The 22,859-nt window shown below is 40.2% G+C and overlaps 1 protein-coding gene and 1 non-coding gene across 5 annotated transcripts in view; both read left to right on the top strand.

The window, feature by feature from the left end:
- Positions 1–3,724: 3,724 nt before the first annotated feature.
- kcnh6a (potassium voltage-gated channel, subfamily H (eag-related), member 6a) overlaps positions 3,725–22,859 on the top strand; it is a 28,061-nt gene continuing 8,926 nt past the window's right edge. For 2 of the 4 annotated variants that reach the window (XM_039823860.1, XM_039823861.1), the window contains exons 1-9: positions 3,725–4,294; positions 7,780–8,010; positions 9,710–9,859; positions 10,253–10,356; positions 11,093–11,402; positions 12,968–13,170; positions 20,446–20,871; positions 21,040–21,457; positions 22,228–22,436. In XM_039823860.1, coding sequence (XP_039679794.1) covers positions 4,219–4,294; positions 7,780–8,010; positions 9,710–9,859; positions 10,253–10,356; positions 11,093–11,402; positions 12,968–13,170; positions 20,446–20,871; positions 21,040–21,457; positions 22,228–22,436 — 2,127 coding nt within the window. In that variant the 5' untranslated portion in view covers positions 3,725–4,218. The remainder of the gene's footprint in view (positions 4,295–7,779; positions 8,011–9,709; positions 9,860–10,252; positions 10,357–11,092; positions 11,403–12,967; positions 13,171–20,445; positions 20,872–21,039; positions 21,458–22,227; positions 22,437–22,859) is intronic. The other 2 variants (XM_039823862.1, XM_039823863.1) reach the window with 1 other exon arrangement.
- Positions 9,602–9,673, top strand: trnac-gca. The gene has a single exon. It is a non-coding gene; the product is annotated as a tRNA-Cys (tRNA).

Genomic DNA, 22,859 nt, shown 5'->3' on the forward strand with positions numbered 1-22,859 from the left:
TGGTCTAATGATTAAACAACAATAGGTCACATCTAGATTCTGCAAAGCTCAGATATCCACAGGAATAAATATACTGTAACTAAAGCTGCAAGCAGCCATAAATGGGCCCTTGCACCTTCCTTCACCGACCGCTAGTCGGTGCTCGGGCCCTGATTTAGGATTTTAGATCAATGCAGTGGTAGTGTCAGTGTTGCCAGTGGTGTTGGAGACATATTGAGAAAAAGGAAGTATGGTAGACTGGCCTGTAAATACCTTTCAGCAGTAGGCCTAAATATCACTCAATAAAACTCTTCTGTGGCAGCTATTCCAAAAGAAAACTGTGTGTGTGTGTGTGTGTGTGTGTGTGTGTGTGTGTGTGTGTGTGTGTGTGTGTGTGTGTGTGTGTGTGTGTGTGTGTGTGTGTGTGTGTGTGTGTGTGTATGTGTGTGTGTATGTGTGTGTGTGTGTGTGTGTCTGTGTCCTCTTCGGGGTCAGGGAGAAGATTGAGTCCAAGTCATAAGACTGAAGTCCAGGTGAAAATGTGCATTAACAAAGTTAAATTGCACGTTTTTGTGAAAGAAACTGCTTCAACATACAAACCAAAAATGTTTATTTTCTGAAAGATTTAAAGGGGACATGGCACACCCCCCCCCCCCCCCCACACACACACACACACACACACACACACACAGAAACAAGACAAGGATGCCATTTTAAAGCTTATCATATATAGATTGAAATAATACTCCAAAAGTGTGATGGCAGCCAGAGAGAGAGAGAGAGAAAGAGAGAGAAAGAGAGAGAGAGAGGATGCTGCTATTTTGAGCTCAGAGACTTGTGATGTGGAGTGAAGCAGAGTAGACTGATGGGGGGTCTGCACTCTGTCAGTGTCAGACCACAGTCAAGTCATCCACGATAAAGTAAACATCACTTCAGGACATGGATTTCAAAATAAAACATCCCTTTAAGGCATATTTCTTTCTATTGCAGTGCCCGCTTGCAGCTTTCTCCACAACCATTGTACCTCGTAAAAGCTTACAGAAGGTTAATATGCAACTGTATACTACTGATTTACTTACTTCTACTTTAGAGGAAAACATTGTACTACTACATTTACCTGACAGAGAAATGATACTGGTTACATTGCAGATTCAGATTTTACTCACAAAATATAATAATTAAAATATGACAACATTTTAGTCAAACTGATTTCACATAAGATTTTATGTGATATGTATCATCATTATGTGATAGTGATAAAAAACACAGGTGCCTACTGACCCTTCCCCTTTTCAACTGACTTAAAGCTGCTGTAGGTAAGATTGTGAAGATCCAGGACTTTGCTAACAAATTTGAACATCGACAACTTCTCAGTCCCACTCCCCTTTCTGCTGAAGTCCAAACCGTCTCCTAAGCCCCTCCCACACAACGGAGTTTGACAGAACTGCATGTCAGACAACATTTTCAATAACTAAAACTAGAGATGTTCCGATACCGATACCAGTATCGGTATCGGCTCCGATACTGCCTAAAACGCTGGTATTGGTATCGGGAAGTACTGGAGTTTATGCACCGATCCGATGCACGTAATAAAGCCCTAAAGAAAATCTACGTTCAAGTAGTTTATTTATGTTCTTTTTCCGTTTATAACTGACTGTCAAACTGGATAATAAAAGAAAGTTCCATGGCATTCATTGTTTGTATTTGTTCATGTTTCACAAAGAGTTTAACCAGAGCCTGACAGACAACAAAGATAGAAATAATATCGCATCCATACAGGGAGAGTAGTGTACAGCTGTTAAAACATAATAAAATATATGACACACTGGTATCGGATCGGTACTCGGTATCGGCCGATACGCAGGTTCAGGTATCAGAATTGGTATCGGGAAGCAAAAAATGGTATCGGGCCATCTCTAACTAAAACACTAACACAATGTTAACTTTACTCACCAACATAACTCACCAACAGTAAAACGATGCTAACTAGCAGGCTACTGTTAGCCATTTCAGCATCATATCAGACCTACCACTGTGCAAATGTTACTATCATCCTCACCAACGTAGCTTTGTGGACTTTTGACTACTAATAACCAAGTGAAAGATAAATCATTCATGGTAATTATGTTACCTGTTGAGAAGAAATGTGGCTACATCGGCATCGTTCTTCAGATCTTTAAAATCCCGGAGCTCACGCCACCTCTGAAAAGCCACTTCACCACTGGAGTTTTGGGAAACTTTTCTGCAGCTCGTGCGCGGGGAAGGGGGAGAAGAGAACGCTCTTATATGCGTGTGTGTGCCTGAGCAGTGATTGACAGGCAGATAGACACCCCCTGTGGCCCTGATTGGAGAAAATCAACCGGGAACGGTGGAATTTTGCCAATCACACTACAGGCTGTAGGTGGTGCCAGAGGAGCTGGATTTTTTTTATATTACATAATTCATGTAGTACTACTGGATCATAGGGTCAGATTCAGCAAATATGACAGAAAGTTACTTTTATAAGACTTACCTACTGCATCTTTAAGCAGTTTAGATGACAGACACTCAAGTGTCCTGCTTTAAGAATTGATCACAGACATTTGCCTCGTTCGTGGACTAACGGCGGTGCATGAATGAAACACCAATCTAAGCCTATGATTAAATTTATTTACTTATTAATCGAAGGCAGGGGCATAGCACAAAATTCTGGGCCCTGTAGAAAGGCATTTTCTATGGGCCCCTCCCCGCATCCACAGCTATTCCTTCTAGCATCTTTTTGGGCCCTCCTCACATGAGGGCCACGCTAGCTTTGGAGTTTGTTAACCACTGAACTGTTTGCAGAACTGTGTCGGGAGTTTTTGAGCAGCGTGACTGGCGCCAGAAAATGGTGCACAGTGAAGCTGTGTATGTATTGGAAGTGTGTGTGAGGAAAAAAAAATTTGCCTACTGCAGATGCTTTGCCGCTGACTTCAGTGGCTGTACAACAGCATGCTGCGTTTGATGTCTTTCACACAGGCACAGGTCACCACATTCTCGGGACAGACTGCCGGACAGACTCACTACTCACAGAGATTCCTGCCTTTATTAGTAAGATGCAAAGTCCCCGAATCTCAACATAACCCAACGTTTAGAAGCCTGTAGTGCCCCGAAATCCTTGCCCCTGATTTTTCTTTTAAGCTCTAAATTTATAAGGCTTTAATCTACCACTATACATTCTAAAATGTCATAAACTTGGAGGAGATTTTGGGGGTAATCTATCTTTAAATATGTAAAAATGGCTTTTAAATCATATTATTTTTTAAATGTAGGTTGCAGCTATAACTGATAGTGATTATGAATGAAAAACACATTCCAGGGAAAATGATTTGAGGGCACTAAATCAAATTATAACAAATAAAAAAAATGTTTGTGTGCTTTACCAAGTTTTTAGATTTGGGGGTGGTGACAAATTTGGGTAACAAATAACATAGGCTATTTTGGGATAGCACTAGGCTATTTGTAAAGTGGCCTACCTTACATCAATACATTTTCACTCAAAAGCTTGTGCCAGCCAACTTGGACAGATCTTAAAACAGATTTAAATTTAATTTGTGCATAATCCTGCAGGCTTGTATTCAAAGAAAAATAAATATATTCGTTGCCTTTATTTTGAAAGTCTGTAAACTGTTACTTCCGTTTTGACCTGGGTAACTCAAACTGACTTGTCGCTGTCTAGGCGGGGGGCGGTAGAAGGGGAGTGGATCCAGGGAATCTGGCTGATCGCAGCCTCTTATTCATGCAGTGTCCAAACTTGAGGGAGAATGCTGCGATAAATATTAACAAACTGAGAAATCCTGCAGCTTCTGTTCCCAACTTCTTCTCCTAAAACAGGTTCCCTTTTCTGCCTAGAGGAAACCAAACTGTGGGAAACCGGTCCCTACTGTTTGTTTTTCTTTTTAAAGGTTAAGAAATGTTGCACATGGCTTTTGCAGAATCCTAGGCTACTTTATTTTCACATTATCAGCGTGCAACATCCTGCATCTGCTATCGCCCTGGCAACCAGACGTCCTCTCCATCATTGTCCGGCTCTTCATCCCTCACCGTCAGCGGCAGCCTCTGAGAGAAATCAAAACCCTGCTTTGACGCTCGTCCTCCAAGTGGAAGCAGATTGTTTTCTTCACAGGTGGCACTTCAAATTATATTGTATTTTATTTTTTTTATTTATTTTTTAAACTAGTAGGTCCATGTGTCGGAGAAGTCTTTTCTCTCAGCACCAAAATGCCTGTGAGACGCGGTCATGTTGCGCTTCAGAACACCTACCTGGACACTATCATCAGGAAATTCGACGGGCAAAGTAAGTGCATATGAAATTAAATTACGTTATGACCATCAGATGCTGTCGAAGTGCGGACACACAGTTGGCCGTAGTGATTATAAAACACCCACCAAGGCGACAGAAAACCTTCACAATAGCCTATGCATATGTTATCACTGTTAGACACCCTGCATAGACAACCTTAGCAATTATTTTAATAAGGATTTAACATTTGTTAAATGATTTTAATGAATCTGATAATGGTGACTGATAGCCCCAAACACGTGTGCAAAGAAAGTGCGCAAAAGAGTTTGCCCTCCATTAGCAACATGGTATTATGGGGGGTAGTAATGTTCTCAGTTACTGAAAAAAATAAGGATTTCTGACAGCTTATGGTTATCATCAGTTGAGTAGTGGGCCAACAGTAGCCTACATGGATTGTTAAAAATAGAGCATTGTTGTGAATGGAACAGGGTTGGAAGTAGGCTACTTTTAAATTATGAATAATGTGGTTAAAACCTTTTTAGTTTGGTGACAAAGTACAATTGTATGCCTTAACTTTTCCCTATAGAGTTATAGCCACACAATGTTGCCAGTTGCAAAAAGGCTACAGTCTCCTGTATCCTTCATATTTCTTACTTGGTTTGTCTTATTAATTTGCCTGAACAGAATCAGAAAAGGGTTTATTGCCAAGTAAGTTACACTGACAAGAAATTTCCCTTGGTGGTTGGTGCACACAGAAACAAACAAACATATTAAACATAATATGAAATAAACAATAAATACAGAAACAAATATATACAAAATAGCTGTTTAACATAAGAAAAAGGAGGCTGAGTGGATTGAGTGCAGAATGTGCATACAATACATATTATGTGCAATAGGTCCAGGATGGAGGTTAAGAGGAACAGGTGGCAGACTGACAAGCTTTTAATTTATCTAAAATTGGAAGTCTCCCGCTCCCCTACCCATCTGCTCCTTTTATGTTTGAGGTGTTATTGTACCTATGTGCGATTGTGTGTGCTCATGTGATGCCTAATATTATGCTACATTAGCTCACATGTTCCACAAAGAGAGACCACTGCTCACACATTTAGAAAGAAAAAAAAATCTGATTTTGGATTTAGTTCCTTGTTTTGACTATTTGTTTCTCCATTTTACCTTATTACATTACATTAGATTTATTAAGATGATGCTTTAATCCAAAGCGACTTACAATAAGTAGGCTACATTCAACCATGAATATACCACCCAAAAACTACAAGAATCATGCGAGTAGAGATCTTCTGCTCATATGTTGCACATCAAACATTGCACTTCAGTCATTTACATTTTTGTTGGTATAATTTCTTGTTTCTGGCTACAAATGGAATACATAATGGAATATAATCAATACTGCTTTTCAGTCTGCCTTTCAAGTCAGTTTTTCCCTTTTCTCCCTGGTACCATTACTGCCTACTTTTACCTCACTATGGACCTCTTACAGTGTGTTGGATGTAAGACTGAAAATAACCCTGACATCCTGATCAGAAACTGACCAAACATGGAAAAATAGTTGTTTGTTCTCAATCAGCTATAGTCTGATTACATCTGGGGCCAATAATGCTTGAATCTCTGAAGCCCCTTAAAAAAAACTTATTATGTAATGTCTCTACTGTATGCATAAGTGTATGTATGTATAAGTGTGCATGTGTGCACGCGCAGCCACATGCACGTGCAGGACCAGGTGAGTGCATGTGCCACAGCGGTGCTGCTTAGCAACGGTGTGACGATCAGTGTTTCCGCTTTGAGCCCCAGATAATGACTTTGGACAGTATGTGCTTTCTACCAGAAAAGCTCACCCATTTACTTTAAAGAGAAGGACTTAGGGAAGAGTCCCCTCCACTCATCTGTGTGGGCAGCAGATAGGGAGAGCTATGTAACCCAGTCCTACCACAGGATAAAAAAGGGCCAGTCAGAGGAAATGTATGTACTTGTCATTCAGCTCATTAAACTCCTCCATTAGCAGCCTTCGAACAAAACTGTCCTACTTCACTTTCATGTTTTGGCATGCTGTTGCTGATGCCACGTACATTACAATCATCAATAACAGGAACTGGATGGTATATGAGCTTAGAATTATTATTAAGGATTTTTTTTGAGTGCAAAGTAACTCAGAGTTAATACTCAAAGGTTTGACAACAATAACTGTGGTCCATTTTCCAGGGGTGGAAGTATTCAGATTTTTTACTTAATGCAACAATGTAAAAAGTCCTGCATTTAAAATCTAGTAAAAGTACAGAAGTTTATTATAATATAATTATAAGCTAAATGTACTTAAAGTATCAGAAGTACTTGCTCTTCAGAAAAGCAGCCCATGTTACTGACATATTATAATAAATTAGATTATTAATACCGAAGTATCAATGTGTAAGCAGCATTTATCTGTTGTAGCTGCATCAGGTGGAACTATTTTCAACTACTTTATATACAGTTAATTACCTAAATTCAGTGGTTTCCAACCTAGGGATCAGGCCCCTCCAAATGGTCACAAGATAGATCAGAGGGTTTGTGAAATGATTAATGTTAGGTTTCATACTGGAAACACTGCTCGCATTAAATAAAATTCAAAGATCATAGATACTTCCTCCACCACTGGCAGTGTGAATAGAGACGAGAACATAGAAACATCTATCATCTACCATAATAAATAGACAATAGCATTACCTAGCAGTATGGGCACATAAAGAAAACAAACAGCAAACAGGTGAATGATTCCAGTTTAATTAAAAAATGTAAGGTAAAATCTTACAGGCTAATCCTGACAGACATCAACAACCTGTAAATTCCCTTAAGTTAAGAGAGAGCAGGTGTGATGCCACAGAGGCCCTTATGTTAAAGTGCCCATCTGCTTCTCCTTAGTCCCCTGGGAGGGATTGTGACGTTAATAGCTTTAGCACCAATAATTGTATTGTAAATATACTAAAGATTTGTTGATCAATATCTAATGTAATATTAATCACTTAAAAAAAGAAGCAGCAGTAAGTAACATTATTATATATTCAGTAAAGAATTGAATTAAGACCAGATTCTGACTTTTTAATAATTATATTATCATATGAAATGTTATTATGCCCTAGAAATGTATCAGCATGTAACAGTAAAGTTTGCAAAGTTAAAAAACAGCTAAAATCCCACACAGCTAGTTTTAGCTCAATCTAACGTTACTCTGTTTCCTGAAACTAAAATCAATTTTGGCAATTGAAAAATGTTCATTCAGCTAAATCCATTCTTAACAAAAAGCCGCCTCTAACTAAACCTTTTTATTAACTAAATGCTTTTTTTAAAGTTAAGTTAGCTCTCTGTCTTTGTAGGGCAGTATAGCAGACAGCAGATAATTTCTCTTAATATTTATGGTGATGTTGTAAATACTTAAATATATTAGTTTCTTACTTACTTAAACCCACACTTACTGTACATATTTCCACAAAGATTTGATGCCTTTTCAAACTGGAATATGATGCTAAATGTCTTCCGCCGTTCAGATCGCAAGTTTGTGATTGCCAACGCCCAGATGAAGAACTGTGGCATCATCTACTGCAACGAAGGCTTCTGCCAGATGTTTGGTTTCGCCAGGGCGGAGATCATGCAGCAGCCCTGTACCTGCCAGTTCTTGGTGGGTCCAGGCACCATGAAGAGCGCCCTGGCCCAGCTTGCACAGGCCCTGCTCGGCTCCGAGGAGCGCAAGGTGGAGATCCTCTACTACGATAAGGAAGGTAAATGGAGGATATGAGTGTTTGCAACCTCAGATACCTGGGTAGGAGACTTTTGGCCGTCACAAAATCTTGTGTATTGGACAGCTTGACTATTAGGAAAACGCAACCACCATAATCATCCATATGTTTCTTTGTTTTGCCATCCATCTTCTGACAAGAAACATGATTGGACGGATCCTAATCCAAACTATTACCCTAACTATCATTCAGTCATTTGCTCCTATTTCACTACTCTTAATTTCTGGAATATGGATGGGGAAAAGTGATAATAAATTGTATCCAGAAGATTGTTTGTCCCTGTACTCCATGCTAACAATTTAGATTTTAGCATACAAAAAAAGCTAGGTTAAATCATCTTAATTTACTAAGCCTGACAGATCTTTTAGGATAGTGTAAAAACTTTTAGGTAAAAAAAAAAAGTAGTTTCTCTGGTTTCAAATGCAGATATAGTGGATGATGGGTGACAATACAAATATACAAATGTATGTACCAAATTCCATGGGAATTCATACAGTGAATATTGTGACATGTCACTTTTACCAATGTATTCCTCATCGTGGCGCTAGAGGAAAATTGGTTTGTTGGTACAACCAGAATCCCTGCTACCCTTCCTCCATAACAATCTTTCCCATGCTTTCCTTCACATGGTCAACCGTTATATTTTGTGCAAAACTTTGATTTTAGAAAAAGTTATGTGCAAATAAAAATATAATTATCACATTTGGGGTAGCTAGAAGGAATGAAAAGTGTAGAAATTTAGAGATTGTGATATTAGAATTGTGATGAGAGTTAAAAGAACACAAAGATATAACAGAGCGAGACACATTTAAACTGTGGCATTTTACTAAATGTTCCCTCCTCTTATAGCTTCATTTCCTCTAGAGAGTCTAGACTCTCTCACCAGTTGTAGACGGATTACTGTAATTCCTTCTTCACCTTTTAATCTGTCTCTTGCACAAAGGCACTAAGGCAGAAACACATAATGGAGGCAAGCAAACACACCAGGCCCAGGACGATTACAGACATCCACCATAAACACAAATGCATGTACTTTACATACACACACACACACACACACACACACACACACACACACACACTTGTTACTTTGGGCATGGGGCTTGCAGTCTAAAGCGCTGTTGTCATGGAAATGCGATCAGCATGCCAGCTCAAATCCACTAAGCATCTATTTGTTTTGTCTTGTGCTTCCTGCTGTGCTTCCAGACTTAAACAGGCACAACAAATTGCAAACAAGTGGATACAAAGTGATCCGGCTGCTTTTACAGACTGATTTCTTCAGACTGTATTCCTGTCAGTTTTTTTCCCATTGGATGTGTGAATGAGACTGAATGCAGGGACTGTGTGTGCGCCGTGTGTGCATGTGTGTGATCTGCCCTCTCACCCGTTTCTATTTTAAGACCACACTGATTGCAGAGGGAAGTTAGACCTGACGGAAGTGCTGCTCATTTAACCTTTTTTAGCTTTCTGTGTTTGAAATCTGTCCCTCTGTTTTACCCTATAAATCTCTCTCATTTTCTTTCTTCCTGTCTGTCCTGTCCTTTCCCTCCTCATGGACATTATTTATGTGTCTGGGGGTATAGCTCAGTGGTAGAGCATTTGACTGCAGATCAAGAGGTCCCCGGTTCAAATCCGGGTGCCCCCTCTTTTCATATTTAAGTCTGTCTTTCTGTGTCTAAAGGGACCTGTAGACCGTGCCTGGTGGACATTGTCCCTGTAAAAAGCGAGGAAGGCCTTGTCATCATGTTCATCCTCGACTTCCAGGAGCTGATTGATCCTACTCTCAAGAAGTCAGGCCTCAGGCAGAGAGTCGCCCAAGGACTATTTTACTGTAAAGCCTTTAACATTTGTCTTATACCTTTCCTGCATGATATACTTTCGAGTTTGGGGAAGCAGAGTCTTTCTCTGCTCCTGAGAGTAATTGAAACTGTAAATTACTGTATGATCATATTTTACTTCAGTGATTCACATTCATATCATTTTTATTATTATTAACCAAACCGTGGTATTAGTTTCTGATGTATGTTCGCAGTTAGCATTTTACAGATACACATACACAAAGAAGGCCCTGTCTGATGCAGTTAAAAAAAAAACTAATCGAGGCAAAAGTGTCTCCCAAAATGTATTTTGGATAATACAAAATAATTGTATATGAACATGATTTGTGGTACATAAAGTTAGAGTTTTGATAACAGCTGAGCTGAACACAGACTTTCCCCTTCAGGCCAGAATCGCAGGTTGAAGATGAGGCTGCCGGTTCTGCGGTCCTTTCGACAATCTTCACTTTCCAAAGATCAGTTTGAAGGAGTGGTAGTGGACTACCTGCAGGTGTGTGATGCAGTATTCTTGTGTGGATGCATGCCTTGCATTCTGCTGTAGTACCTAGCCTAGTGACAGTAGCTAAAATCTATACAGAAAATAATACTACATACACGCATAGCCTTTGTAATAACGGATTTTTTTAATTTACTGACTAAAGATTAGGCTTACATTAGGAGCACAAAACAAAAACCTTTCTGCATTCAAATGATTACTTAAACTCTTTTGGTGCAGGCTTTTCACATGTGGAATTCCAACCATTAGGTATGCACTGTGCTGTTTCACTTTCCTTTAATAGCAGTGAGAATTGTTAGAAATTTAAGTTCAGCCCAAAGGACCCCAAAGGGAAGACTGAGGGGGAAAAAAATCTACCATTGTTGAGTTAATCTTTCTCTTTTCAGAGTCTCCCCTTACTTCTATTTAGAGTTCTCTCGTGTTTTGATGAATCACTTCTAGTGTAAAACTATTTCCTGACAGTGTCCATACCTGACAACGGAACTGTATTGGGCCAAGTCAGGCAAATTGACATGTTGGGACTCTTTGGCAGGGATGGAAAAATTCCTATCTGTTGTAGGTCTACTTTGTATTGTAAGCTATAAGTTTGATTAGCAAAACACAACCAAATTTAAGAAAAATGAAATGCTGTAACTGCTGACAGATAACCTTTTTATTAAGAATAGTCATAGTGTGTTTGTATGATTTTTGTACACCTAAGACATGGCCTCCTGCTCTATGTCCTCGACAGCCAAACAGCGAGGAGGTCCCCCTCAAAGAGTTTCGGATCCCGTCCAAGGAGAGCTGCATGCAGTCTGAGACGGAAGCCCTGATAGAACGGGACCTGGATCCTCCCTCCCCTGCAGTCCAGTCCTCCACAAAACGGCACTCCCTGCTGACAGAACGCCTGGACCCTGGCAACGCCTTCCCTAGGGGGACGTTACCTCGAAGCTGTTCTCGGGACAGCGTCTGTAGCCTCCGACGCGCCTCGTCACTGGATGGCATTGATGGCATGAAGGCAGAATGGAGCAGTCAACCTGGAGACTCCCGAGCCAACAGCAGTGAGTGTCTGACGGACACTGCAAGCACCTCAGTGGGAATTAGAGTTTAAAATATAGAATTACTAGAATTACAGTTGGCAATAAGGGCTGTATTTGTCTCCGAGAGAAACAAAAAAATATTTACAGTACACGCTTTCATCATATTAGTGAAATATAATATGCATAAATGTTTTATTTGAAAACTTCTGACAGGAAGAAAACACAATCATTCTAAATCAGATTACACCAAGCATGCAACATTATCCACATTGTTTGATTGGTTACATTGGTTGCAAGTTTTGGTAAAATTAAACGTTTTCAGTTTGACATGAGCACTGCAAACCCTGATCTGAGATATTCTTGCTATGATGTGATTACATGATTAGACAATGATTGATAATACTGATTTATTGACGGTCTTGTGTATGCTGTGAACAAGTAGCAACATGTTTGAAGTCAGCAAGCTAAAGGGTATGTGGGAAATATCTTACTATTGGATTAATTAATTAACAGAACATTTTATTTTGTCAGTATTGAACGATGTAGGCAGAAAAGGGGTTTCCTTCACCAAGTCCATTATATTGTATATAAGGACACCTCCGATACAATATAATTATTATTTCACCTTCTATGCCACTTATCGACTTAGGGCAAAGGAAAATATAGAGCTTGCACAGAACGGTGGCTTAAATGTTGAATGAAACTATGTTTGAGTTGTCATATTATATTATATTTTTAGGCATTTTTTTGCCTTTATTAGACAGCCACACAGAGAGACAACAGGAAGAGAGTAATGAAATGATAATAAGTCTGACAGCACCACAAGTTGTCCTGTAATATGATCTTAACACACACCTGACAGCCAATCAGAAAGGACATTACCATTACATTTGTTTCAACGCTGAAAATTGGTCAAATAAAAAATCAGATATGAAAAGAAATGATGTACAGGCAGCAAAAACTACACGTTTCTCACCACGATTCACTAAAGAATGTGTACTTTTCTGTCAGACAAGAAAAAAACTGAAATAGAGAGACATCAAAGATCACAGATCTCCAACATCCATAACAAGGAGAACATCACACTGAGTACGTGCAGCTGTTTGATGGTTGTTCCAGCAGAGACAAACTAATCAATCCCTCCGTCACTCTGTGTGGATTTGTGGTCCATTTGTGGTAAAATTGCACATTGCTGCAAATAAGTCCTCCTCTTCTCTTAGGGAAAGTATTTTGTGAGGAAACTGTACTTTTTGTTCAGGTTCCAATCATACTCTGGACTCCCACTCTGTCTGTCTGTCACATTTCTTTCATTTGCACCACATTTGTACGTCCATCTGTGTCTTTGTGGCTGAGGGGAAACGCAGTCTGTCCTGATTCTCCTGTGGAGGGCAAGAAATATTGGATGAACAAAAACATTTTTGGATGAACAAAAACATTTTTTAAAACATTTAAATATATTTGTTTTAACATTTGGTCATGATTTGACCTTCAAACCTGGACACTTTAGATTTAGAAGTACGTCATAGCAAATATATTATTCAAATACATTTTCAGATATTGGTTTTCTATTTTTCTATCTGCTGCAGATCTGAAGCCCAGCACTCTGAACTCCACGTCAGACTCGGACCTGATGAGACATCGGACCATCGGCCGCATCCCTCAGGTTACTCTGACCTTTGGCACTGACCGAATGAGACCTGCCTCGCCCACCGAGATTGAAATCATTGCACCCAGCAAGATTAAAGACCGAACTCAGAATGTCACCGAAAAGGTCACTCACGTCACTCAGGTAAGGCTAATCCTTTAACATCTCATTGGGGAAAAAAGAGACAAGTCCCATTTGTCTTTCTCTGTTTGCATAATCATTCTGTTGTCAAAGCTACTGGGGTCCTGAATTTAGCATTCCTTATTGTTGGTTGGTTGCACATACAACATGACTTATTTCTTTTAAAACAAGAACAAATTCTGCCCATAATTCCACTTGTTCTCCATGCAGTTTCCTTTATTTCAGGAGTTTTCTAGAACATGTTCCATATCATGATAACACAGAATAAGGCAGATTATCTTGTATCAATTGCAATCTACTCAAAAGACCTCTCGTAACATTGTCACACTACTCATTGGGAAAATAAATAATTTCTGTCACATCATGTTACCTCTCCTGTCATCCTGTTTGATAAGCTTAGCTTGTTGGCCATTATTGTAGTTGATCTTGTCACACTGTCACATCTCTGCACATAGATACTTCAGACAAAGATGTCTATAAATGTTCATTGCCTCTAGCTCACTGAAGATGCTAAAAAACATCTGCAGTCGCAGGGTGAAAGTGTGAAAGAATAATCTCACCTGAGGTGTGACATCTGTGGCACCAGCAACACAACACTCTCATCAGCCACCTGTCATCCCACCACGGTGTGTCTGTGCACATTTTGGCACAATGTTACCTCACACACAGCAGTAGAGGAAGAACCTCCATGGAAAAATACTCAAATACAAGTAGGGTTATTGCTTTAAAAATTAAAATTAATTGTGAAGAAGGGTCCCTATCTGACAGACCTGGTAAGCCCAAATGGTTAGTGGGAGTTAACTGGGAACCTCTGGAGAAGGCCCCTGTCCGAGAGATCTTCAACTCACACCTCCGGCGGAGCTTTTCTCGCATCCCTGTGGAGGTTGGGGGCATGGAACCAGAGTGGGCAATGTTCAAAGTTCCATTGCTGAAGCGGCAGCAGGGAGCTGTGGTCTCAAGGTCTTATGTGCCTCAAGGGGCTGTAACCCTCGAACACCGTGGTGGACACCGGTGGTCAGGGAAGCCGTCCTACTGAAGGAGTCCTTCCAGGATATGTTTTCCCGGATGACTCCAGAGGCGGTTGCAAGGTACCGAAGGGCTGCAGCCTTCAACATTGATTGAAAGTCTGGGATCATATAAACCTGTTTACGTACACTTCAGCTGTGCACACACACACATGCACGCACACACGCAAGCACACACATCCAAAACTTCATGGACTGGCCTGTTTGGTACAGCATTGATCCAGCAGTCGGGCAGTGTGGGGGTCCGACAGTGCATCACATTAATTCAGTTTATCTGAGAGGCTTCCGCAGCCACACTCTTTCCAAACGAGCCTGGGTAAACCTGCTAATGCATCCTATGAACTCTGTGGTGTAGAGCAACCAAGGATTTCTTGGTTCAAGATAAATCAGTAAGTGTAGGCAATCTTCCCCAAAGTTTGGTTTATAATATATATGCACAAGCCACCAAAACCATTTCGTATTTTTTTTTTAATTTCTTTTATCAATTAGTATAAGTTCTGAAAAAACACCTTGGTGGTGGTGAGATCTCACTTCTTCACACCAGGGGGGAGAGTGGTATCGACAGCCGGCTGCACAATGCGGAAGCAACGTGGCTTCTGTGGGCCCTGGAAAAACTGACAGGACGAACAGAAGGCCACCTAAAAGTCCTGGCAGAACACTTAACTTGTTATCTCGACTCTGCTGACGTCATGTACAAGTTTGGATACAGAGTCTTTCCTCTGTGTTAGCATGACAGTTGAGTGGAGTTTCAGTTGGGTTTGACTTACCCTTTGTTATGTTTCTGTTGGAAGGTAGAATGCTGTTATTATAGCTATTTGTCTCTGGTATGTCTCCTGTTGACAGACCACACACGATCTTCCTCAGGCTGTCTTCATAACAACAATTTAGTCACTATGTCCTCCCTAAATCTTGCTTTATAGTAAAAATAAGGGCTGATATATTTTCACTTGTTTCCAGGGCAAATTAACTTCTTTCAGCAGCTATTTTATAACATATTGTGGCAATTTATGAATCTCTCTCATTTTGTAATATTATTTCTTTGTACTAGACACTAGAAACTCTTTTGCAGATATAGTATCTGGTTTGATGGAAAACCCAATACTATACTTTCAGAGTTTTTGTATCTGTTTAGCATGATGTGTTTTGGATAGATTCTGTGTAAATCCTTTTAAAGCTTTGGTATTTTAGCTGTCCTACAGTATATATATACTGAAGTTTTTTAGTGGATGAATGTTAAAGCTCTTCTCCAGACATAAAAAAAAATATATTCTGCTTTGAATAATAATTTGTGTCTGATATGGTTTTCCACATAAAAAGTTCCCCTTGGTAAATATTCTTAAAATTGCATCTGCTCCGTCTCCCTCATTAAAAAAATATCCATAATCTATGAATATGCAATTATTTTTCAGACATGACGTATTCTACTATACTGGACTGGAGGCTTCAAGCTTTTACATCACACTTTTGGAAGTGGCATATTGAACCACGATTGGCTTCCAAACTAGTTGATGGGATGATGTTATAAAATCCTGCAGGATTTTATAACATCATTCCTTTTAACTGAGATTTAAGGTCTCCCTTCAGCAGATGAATATGAAAACAGCCTTCTAATGTCAAACTTTGCATAGTGAAGCTCAAGTGAATTAACCATAGTGAAACACATTTTTAAGGGGGGCTTTTTGAAGCAGCTTTTGTAGTTTTATTTGTCCCATCAGGCATGTTGGTTGTCTCTGTCCATTTGCACAGATCGAGTTCTTCTCATTTCAAACAAATCAGAAATATAAACATTTCCTTGGAAACACATACAAAAACAGTAACCTTTCATTAACCGACTATAGACTAAATACATATCATTTTAGTTATTTAGTATGAAGTGTAGCAAAACAAGGATTTGTTTTTTAAATGTAATGTATCAATACTTTGTGTTAGTTATTTACAGCCTGAGGTATAGTATCTGCTGTATGTAATGTCAATATAGATGGTAACTAGGCAGCAGAGAGTACTGTCCTCACTGTTGAGTGTGTCAGGATGTATGTGGCGATTGTGTGTGTGTGTGTATGTGTGTGTCTCACAGACTCTCAGTGAAGCTGTCTGTGAGAGTGGGGAGAGGTTCTGGTGAGATTTAGTTATGAAAGCGAGTAAAAAGGGTGACGTCTGTGAGGCTATTGAGCGGCAATCGGTGGCTTGACGCTGATGCCAGTGACCTTGGCCTCTGGAGCTAATGGAAGTGGAGGGCAGCGGGCATGCACTCTGATCCCTCAAACCTTTAACTGCCCTCAAAATCACCCTGCAGTTTTTGTCCTGTTAAAACAACTTGACTCTCTGTGGTATAGTGCGTGATCATAGACAAATGTAAAGCCCTGAAAGTCAGGTTTTAGGTCACATAAATCGTGGCTGCTGTTATGTGGCAACAAACTGTAGCAGTGGTCAATAATCACACCAAGTGCAACTTTTATTAAGTGATCATGTTGTTTACATGTAATTAAAGCTATGAGAAGCTGTTGCCTTTACTTTTTGTTATGTGCCGTTATACAATAAAATTGTTAATTATTCCGCCTTCATAATTGGATTTCGATTGACACCTTACAAAAAGGGAAATGAAGGTTGTCATTGATCTTTGTTCATATTGATTTGTCTGCATAACATGAAGCACACAGTGTGATTGACTGGACTGTAGCTTGTAAAAGACTGGTAACAGTAGAAAAGGCCCAGCACAATGTCTAGTGTGTGTGCGTGTGTGTCTGTATGAGTGTGTTTTGGGAAAGTAGAAGTGTGTTTATGTGGTGCCCCCTGGCTTTGAATCAGCTTATAGCAGGAGGGTGTAGAAAAATTCAGTTTAAATTTACTATAACTTTTTTTGAAAGGTGCCACAATGATTTTTCAAATTGTGTGTGTGTGTGTGTGTGTGTGTGTGTGTGTGTGTGTGTGTGTGTGTGTGTGTGTGTGTGTGTGTGTGCACGTGCATAGTTGAAGTGTACGTAAACAGGTTTATATGATATATGATGACAGCACAACATAATTTTAATACACCTGTCTATCAACATTAAGACAATAATTTGGTGACTTAGAGAAAAATGCAAAAATGTATAAATGCACAAAATAAATGCAAAAGAAAAGTAGAATGCTAAAGGAAAGCTACTTTGGCTTTCAGCAGTTATTGCTTGTTGAGCACCAGTGGAAGAGAGCCACTGGATAAATTTTTTAAGTTTAAAGGTCCCATGGCATGAAAATTTCACTTTATGAGGTTTTTTAACATTAATATGAATTCCCCCAGCCTGCCTATGGTCCCCCAGTGGCTAGAAATGGTGATAGGTGTAAACCGAGCCCTGGGTATCCTGCTCTGCCTTTGAGAAAATGAAAGCTCAGATGGGCCGATCTGGAATCTCCTCCTTATGAGGTCATAAGGAGCAAGGTTACCCCCCCTTTCTCTGCTTTGCCCACCCAGAGAATTTGGCCCACCCATGAGAGAGAGACATCATGGCTTTCAAACGAGGAAAGTGTCAGTTGGTCAAGGCCAAACCCCCATCCCATACACAGAAGTGGCACATTCTGAGGAAAGCTCATTGTGGGACTGGCTCTAGTGGCTGTAATTCTGCACCAAGGCTGAATTTCGGGAAAGAGACTTCAGATACAGTATTAGGGGTTTACTAAGGTCTATATTAAAGCATCCAAAGAACACCATGTCATGGGACCTTTAAAGGAGGATCCCATGGTGAGGGCTGGGCTACAGGGAGGGAGGAGAGAGCAGGAGGGAGGGAGATACAGATGGATGGATAGGGGTTTCCTCCCTCTCTCTCACTCTCTTGCAGTCTCTTTAGTTTTCTCCTGCTTTTTAGTTTACCCTGTGGTGCGCTTCAGCATGAGCTTCAAGCATACACTGCAGCCTGTGAGTACCTCAGCCTTACTGGGTCTCTCAAGCTCCCTGGTGTCCTCAAACTCTCCCTTTCCTTTTGTCTGCTCCACTGCCCTGTTTGTTGTGTCCTTCCCTCCTCTTTCTGTCTTCATTCTTCACCTCTCCCTTCCTGCTATCCTTCTGTAGCTAGCAACACCATCCAGGTTAAGCTTGCTATGACAAGGAAGACCTTCTGTCTATTTGAACAGTTTTTCACAGATTTTGTGTATAGAATCTAGCAGCTTATTTTTCTTTTATAACATTTCTTTTGAATTGCACCTGTTTTAGGTTTACTGAAGGGGTTTAGGGTACAAAAATATGTATTCTGTTCATGTTTAGAGTGATATAAGACAGGATGATTAGGATGCACTGGCTAAAAAGTTTAATTTTACATTTACTAAAGTTTGCAAGAAGAAAACATTAACTGAAATGAGTTGCATATGAAATATTTTGCACTTTGCATTATGACTTTATTCAAAAGTAAGGATAAAAGTGGATTTTTGTCTCCATAGCCGATTAGCAATGACAATATGTCTGTCTGTGTTTTTATGATTGTGAATATTTAGTATTCAAGCAGTACTTTCAAACTTATTTCATATATTTCACACTGGCATTCATTATATATATCCTGTTCAGTCTATGTTCAGCTTCCCTTGTACTTCACACCTCAACTTCTTTCTCAATCTAATATATGTAGAAATGTGGACAGTGAACTCTTACTATGTTAATTATAAAGTCAGAGTAGCAACACAGAGCTGTTGCGTGCAAACTGGTGGTGTCAGTTCTCTGGTTGTCATTATGAAACAGTGCTGTGCACAACATCAATACCTTAACATTTCTTGGATGAGTGAACTTTTGCTCATGTGTTTACATTTCTCATTTCTGAGTTGTCTTTTCACATCTGTGTCGTTGACATGCAAAGGAGGGCCAGAGGTTGTTGTAGGTTGTATTCAGTGAATCCTGTGAGGTTTCCCACCATTTCCAAATACTGCACACTGTTTATTGGTCATAAAAAAAGACTTTTGGAACAAGAGCAGAGCCAACATCCATCTGTCATTAAAGGCCATTCCATGCTAATGGAAAGCTATGCAAGCCTTGGTTATTCCTAGTGAAGATCTAAATTTTCCCTCCTTTCTTGTTTACCAAATATGGCCATGAACACATTTAGTAACTTAGTACTTTGTCCTTAAGAGGCAATTTACTTTGACTATGTCCGATCACTTTTTACATCTAAGCTGGAAAAGTGGAATTAAACAGCAGTTTTTCCCCCCGAAGAACTAGAGTCTAAATAGACAATATCATGTTAGATTTCACTTCTGGTTCCTGTATGAGTTTAGTTTTCAGCACTGCAGCTACTTGTCGTACAAGTCTAGCTTCTTTTGTCATGGTGACTATGACCATGATTATGCAAACCGAAGTGCAAATGAGGGTCTGACCACTGGAGGGTTTGTGAGGAGATGGAAGGACAACAATGCACTAACATGGCATCACACTATAACATGGGCTAGTTAGTTAGTGTAGATATATGTGTCAGCAGTGGGGCATCAGAAATATTCAGTTTTATAGAGGAGTGTCTCAAAAGTGTGGACATGTTGCCCTTAAAGGGCTGTGACATCTTCTCCAGCCAATTGGTGAGAATCTGTTTGAGGAGGTTGTTACTTATCTGTCAGACACAGAATATTATACACCAGTCAGTCTGGGGCTTTACTTTTTAAGTTGGGGATGATGTAGTATGTTATCTGTACTGATCTAGACCAATTTCTTATCTAATTTAAGCTGAACTACAGCAGCCTACTTTAACATACAGATCTGTCAATGTACCATTATTTCAGAAATAAGAAAATAAGAGTGTTAGCTGTTTCGTGAAGGAGATTAATTATTAAAATAGAAACAACATACTGTTTTAATGTCCTAAAAACCTACAAGTCTATACTATTTACACACAAAATGAAAGTGGAGGGTGAATTACTGTGCAGTGCATAAATATTAAACCTCATATGAAGAATAAAACCTCCTAAAAGATTTGAATTCCTAAAAAAGTTCAACCTGGTCATGACTGCTATATTTAGTTAATGATAATGACAATGATAAATAAAAGGTATTGATCTATAGGCCAGTGAATACAAATCTCAACTTTCTGTTGCAAAGTCACTTTTATGCTTTTGGATAATAATAGTATCCTGCTTTTCCTCATTATAGTGTTTTCCTTCCAAAACTCCTATTCCTGATTGAGATTTATCTTTCATAAAGTAACTTGTTTTCAGCTCAGTCTCTATAAAGTACACTGTATCCCACAAGTCATGGATCATACTGTCCTACCTCCATTATTAATAACACCCTCACCTTTTCCTCGCTCCTCAGGTGCTGTCTCTCGGTGCTGATGTGCTGCCAGAGTACAAGCTCCAGGCCCCACGCATCCACAAATGGACCATCCTTCACTATAGCCCCTTCAAAGCTGTATGGGACTGGATCATCCTGCTGCTGGTCATCTACACCGCCATCTTCACACCATACTCGGCTGCCTTCCTTCTTAACGAGGTGGAGGAAGAGCGGAGGAGAACCTGCGGCTACACCTGCAACCCGCTCAACGTGGTGGACCTGGTGGTGGATGTCATGTTCATCGTGGACATCCTCATCAACTTCAGGACCACCTACGTCAACCACAACGACGAGGTGGTCAGCCAGCCGGGACGCATCGCGCAGCACTACTTCAAGGGCTGGTTCCTCATCGACATCGTGGCTGCCATCCCCTTCGATCTGCTCATATTCCGCTCCGGGTCTGAGGAGGTGAGAAAGAAGGGGAGATAGTGGGCATCACAACATCAACATAATTGCAAACTGGAAAAAAAGTGCAGACTTTGTTTCGTGTTTTTGAGACTGTTAGATGTTATAGGTGGGATGCGGGAGATTAAGTGTCTAATGTTGCTAACATGAAGTCTACTCTCTCTCCACCAGCCTCAGACAACCACTCTTATTGGATTACTGAAAACAGCCAGACTGCTGAGGTTGGTACGAGTGGCCAGGAAGTTGGACCGCTACTCAGAATATGGAGCTGCTGTCCTTTTCCTTCTCATGTGCACCTTTGCCCTCATTGCTCATTGGCTGGCCTGTATCTGGTATGCAATTGGCAACGTGGAGCGCACAGGTTCTGCCCGCATCGGAGGCATGAAGATTGGCTGGCTTGACAACCTGGCTGACCAGATTGGTAAACAGTACAATGACAGTGATATAGCCTCGGGGCCCTCAATCAAGGACAAGTATGTTACAGCCCTGTACTTCACCTTCAGCAGCCTGACCAGTGTGGGTTTTGGGAACGTCTCACCCAATACCAACCCAGAGAAGATCTTCTCCATCTGTGTCATGCTCATTGGCTGTGAGTACAGTGGCAGTTAGTCTGAACTCAGAGCCAGAAGCAGAATCGGTGTAAAACCCTTTTTGTGATCTGATTGGACAATCTGAATGGTAGCAATATTTAGTCTTCATATTTTTAACATTTTCATGCTGTAGAAAATAAACATTCTGTGTTTTCCCCTAGATGTATATGTTTGTTATAGTGGAAAAGAAAGAAAACTTTCCATTGAAATAAGGAAATAATGTAATTCTTTAGGGGATCACACCTCTTAAAGACAAATGCAACCCATTGCATGTATGGGATCACACATTAACCTCTGGTGTTGTAGATTTTATCTTAAAATCAGGCATTAAGGCCGGTCACACTTGCATGAATGCAGGTGACTGACTGTCGCCTGCTGAGGCAATTTCGTGCTGTTGTAGTTGTTGGTTTTGCAACAGGAAAATGTATAATGAAGAGCAGATAACGATTCTGCTGTTGTTGTGGAAGAGGAGTAGAAAGACAGGCTGTAGTAGTGCAGTGTAGTGTAGCCAATATCATACAATACCGGCTGGTGAGACACAGCCACAATCAATGTCTCCTCCATCTTGGCTCACTGAGAAAACTACAGCCATTGACAGCCAATTGGGGTCAACCATAAGCACTTCTTTGCAATTGGTTGAGGCTGTGACTTCTCAGCCATTTGTTTTAATTACCACAATTGCATGCTGTAAAATTGTACATTCATCCAATCTTGGTATCATCAATTTCTCCAACATATAGTATTTCTGTTTTACGTCTGTCCCATGCAGCTCTGATGTATGCCAGTATCTTTGGTAACGTGTCGGCCATCATTCAGAGATTGTACTCAGGCACAGCCCGTTACCACACCCAGATGCTGCGGGTCAAAGAGTTCATCCGTTTCCATCAGATCCCAGGAGGCCTGAGACAGAGGCTGGAGGAGTACTTCCAACATGCCTGGTCCTACACTAACGGCATTGACATGAACGCTGTAAGTCATGTAAGACATTCATCCACACACATTCATGCACCAGTTTACAAGAAGCAAGGGCTCCATTGGAAAGTGGATATTTAGACAGTTTAGATAACTGTATAATTGAGGGTATACTAAGTGGTAGAGCATATGACTGCAGATCAAGAGGTCCCCTGTTCAAATCTGGGAGCCCCCTCAATGATCTAGTCTTTTTGTCTACTGTACATAATCCCAAACCACAATATTTAGAAGATAGCTAGAACACATATCGATAACATCTGACAATGCATTTTTAATTTCTACACAAAATTCTGTATTTATGATCTCAATCAAACCTTTAGTGCAAATATCTACGTATTTCTGCGTTCATTACCAACATACATACTGTAGGACTATATATGCATGTGTTGTGCTTTCTTTAAAATATCTCATTGAAAGCTCTGAAGTGAA

The sequence above is a fragment of the Perca fluviatilis genome, chromosome 15 (assembly GCF_010015445.1).
Source record: "Perca fluviatilis chromosome 15, GENO_Pfluv_1.0, whole genome shotgun sequence".
Taxonomy (NCBI): Eukaryota; Metazoa; Chordata; class Actinopteri; order Perciformes; family Percidae; genus Perca; species Perca fluviatilis.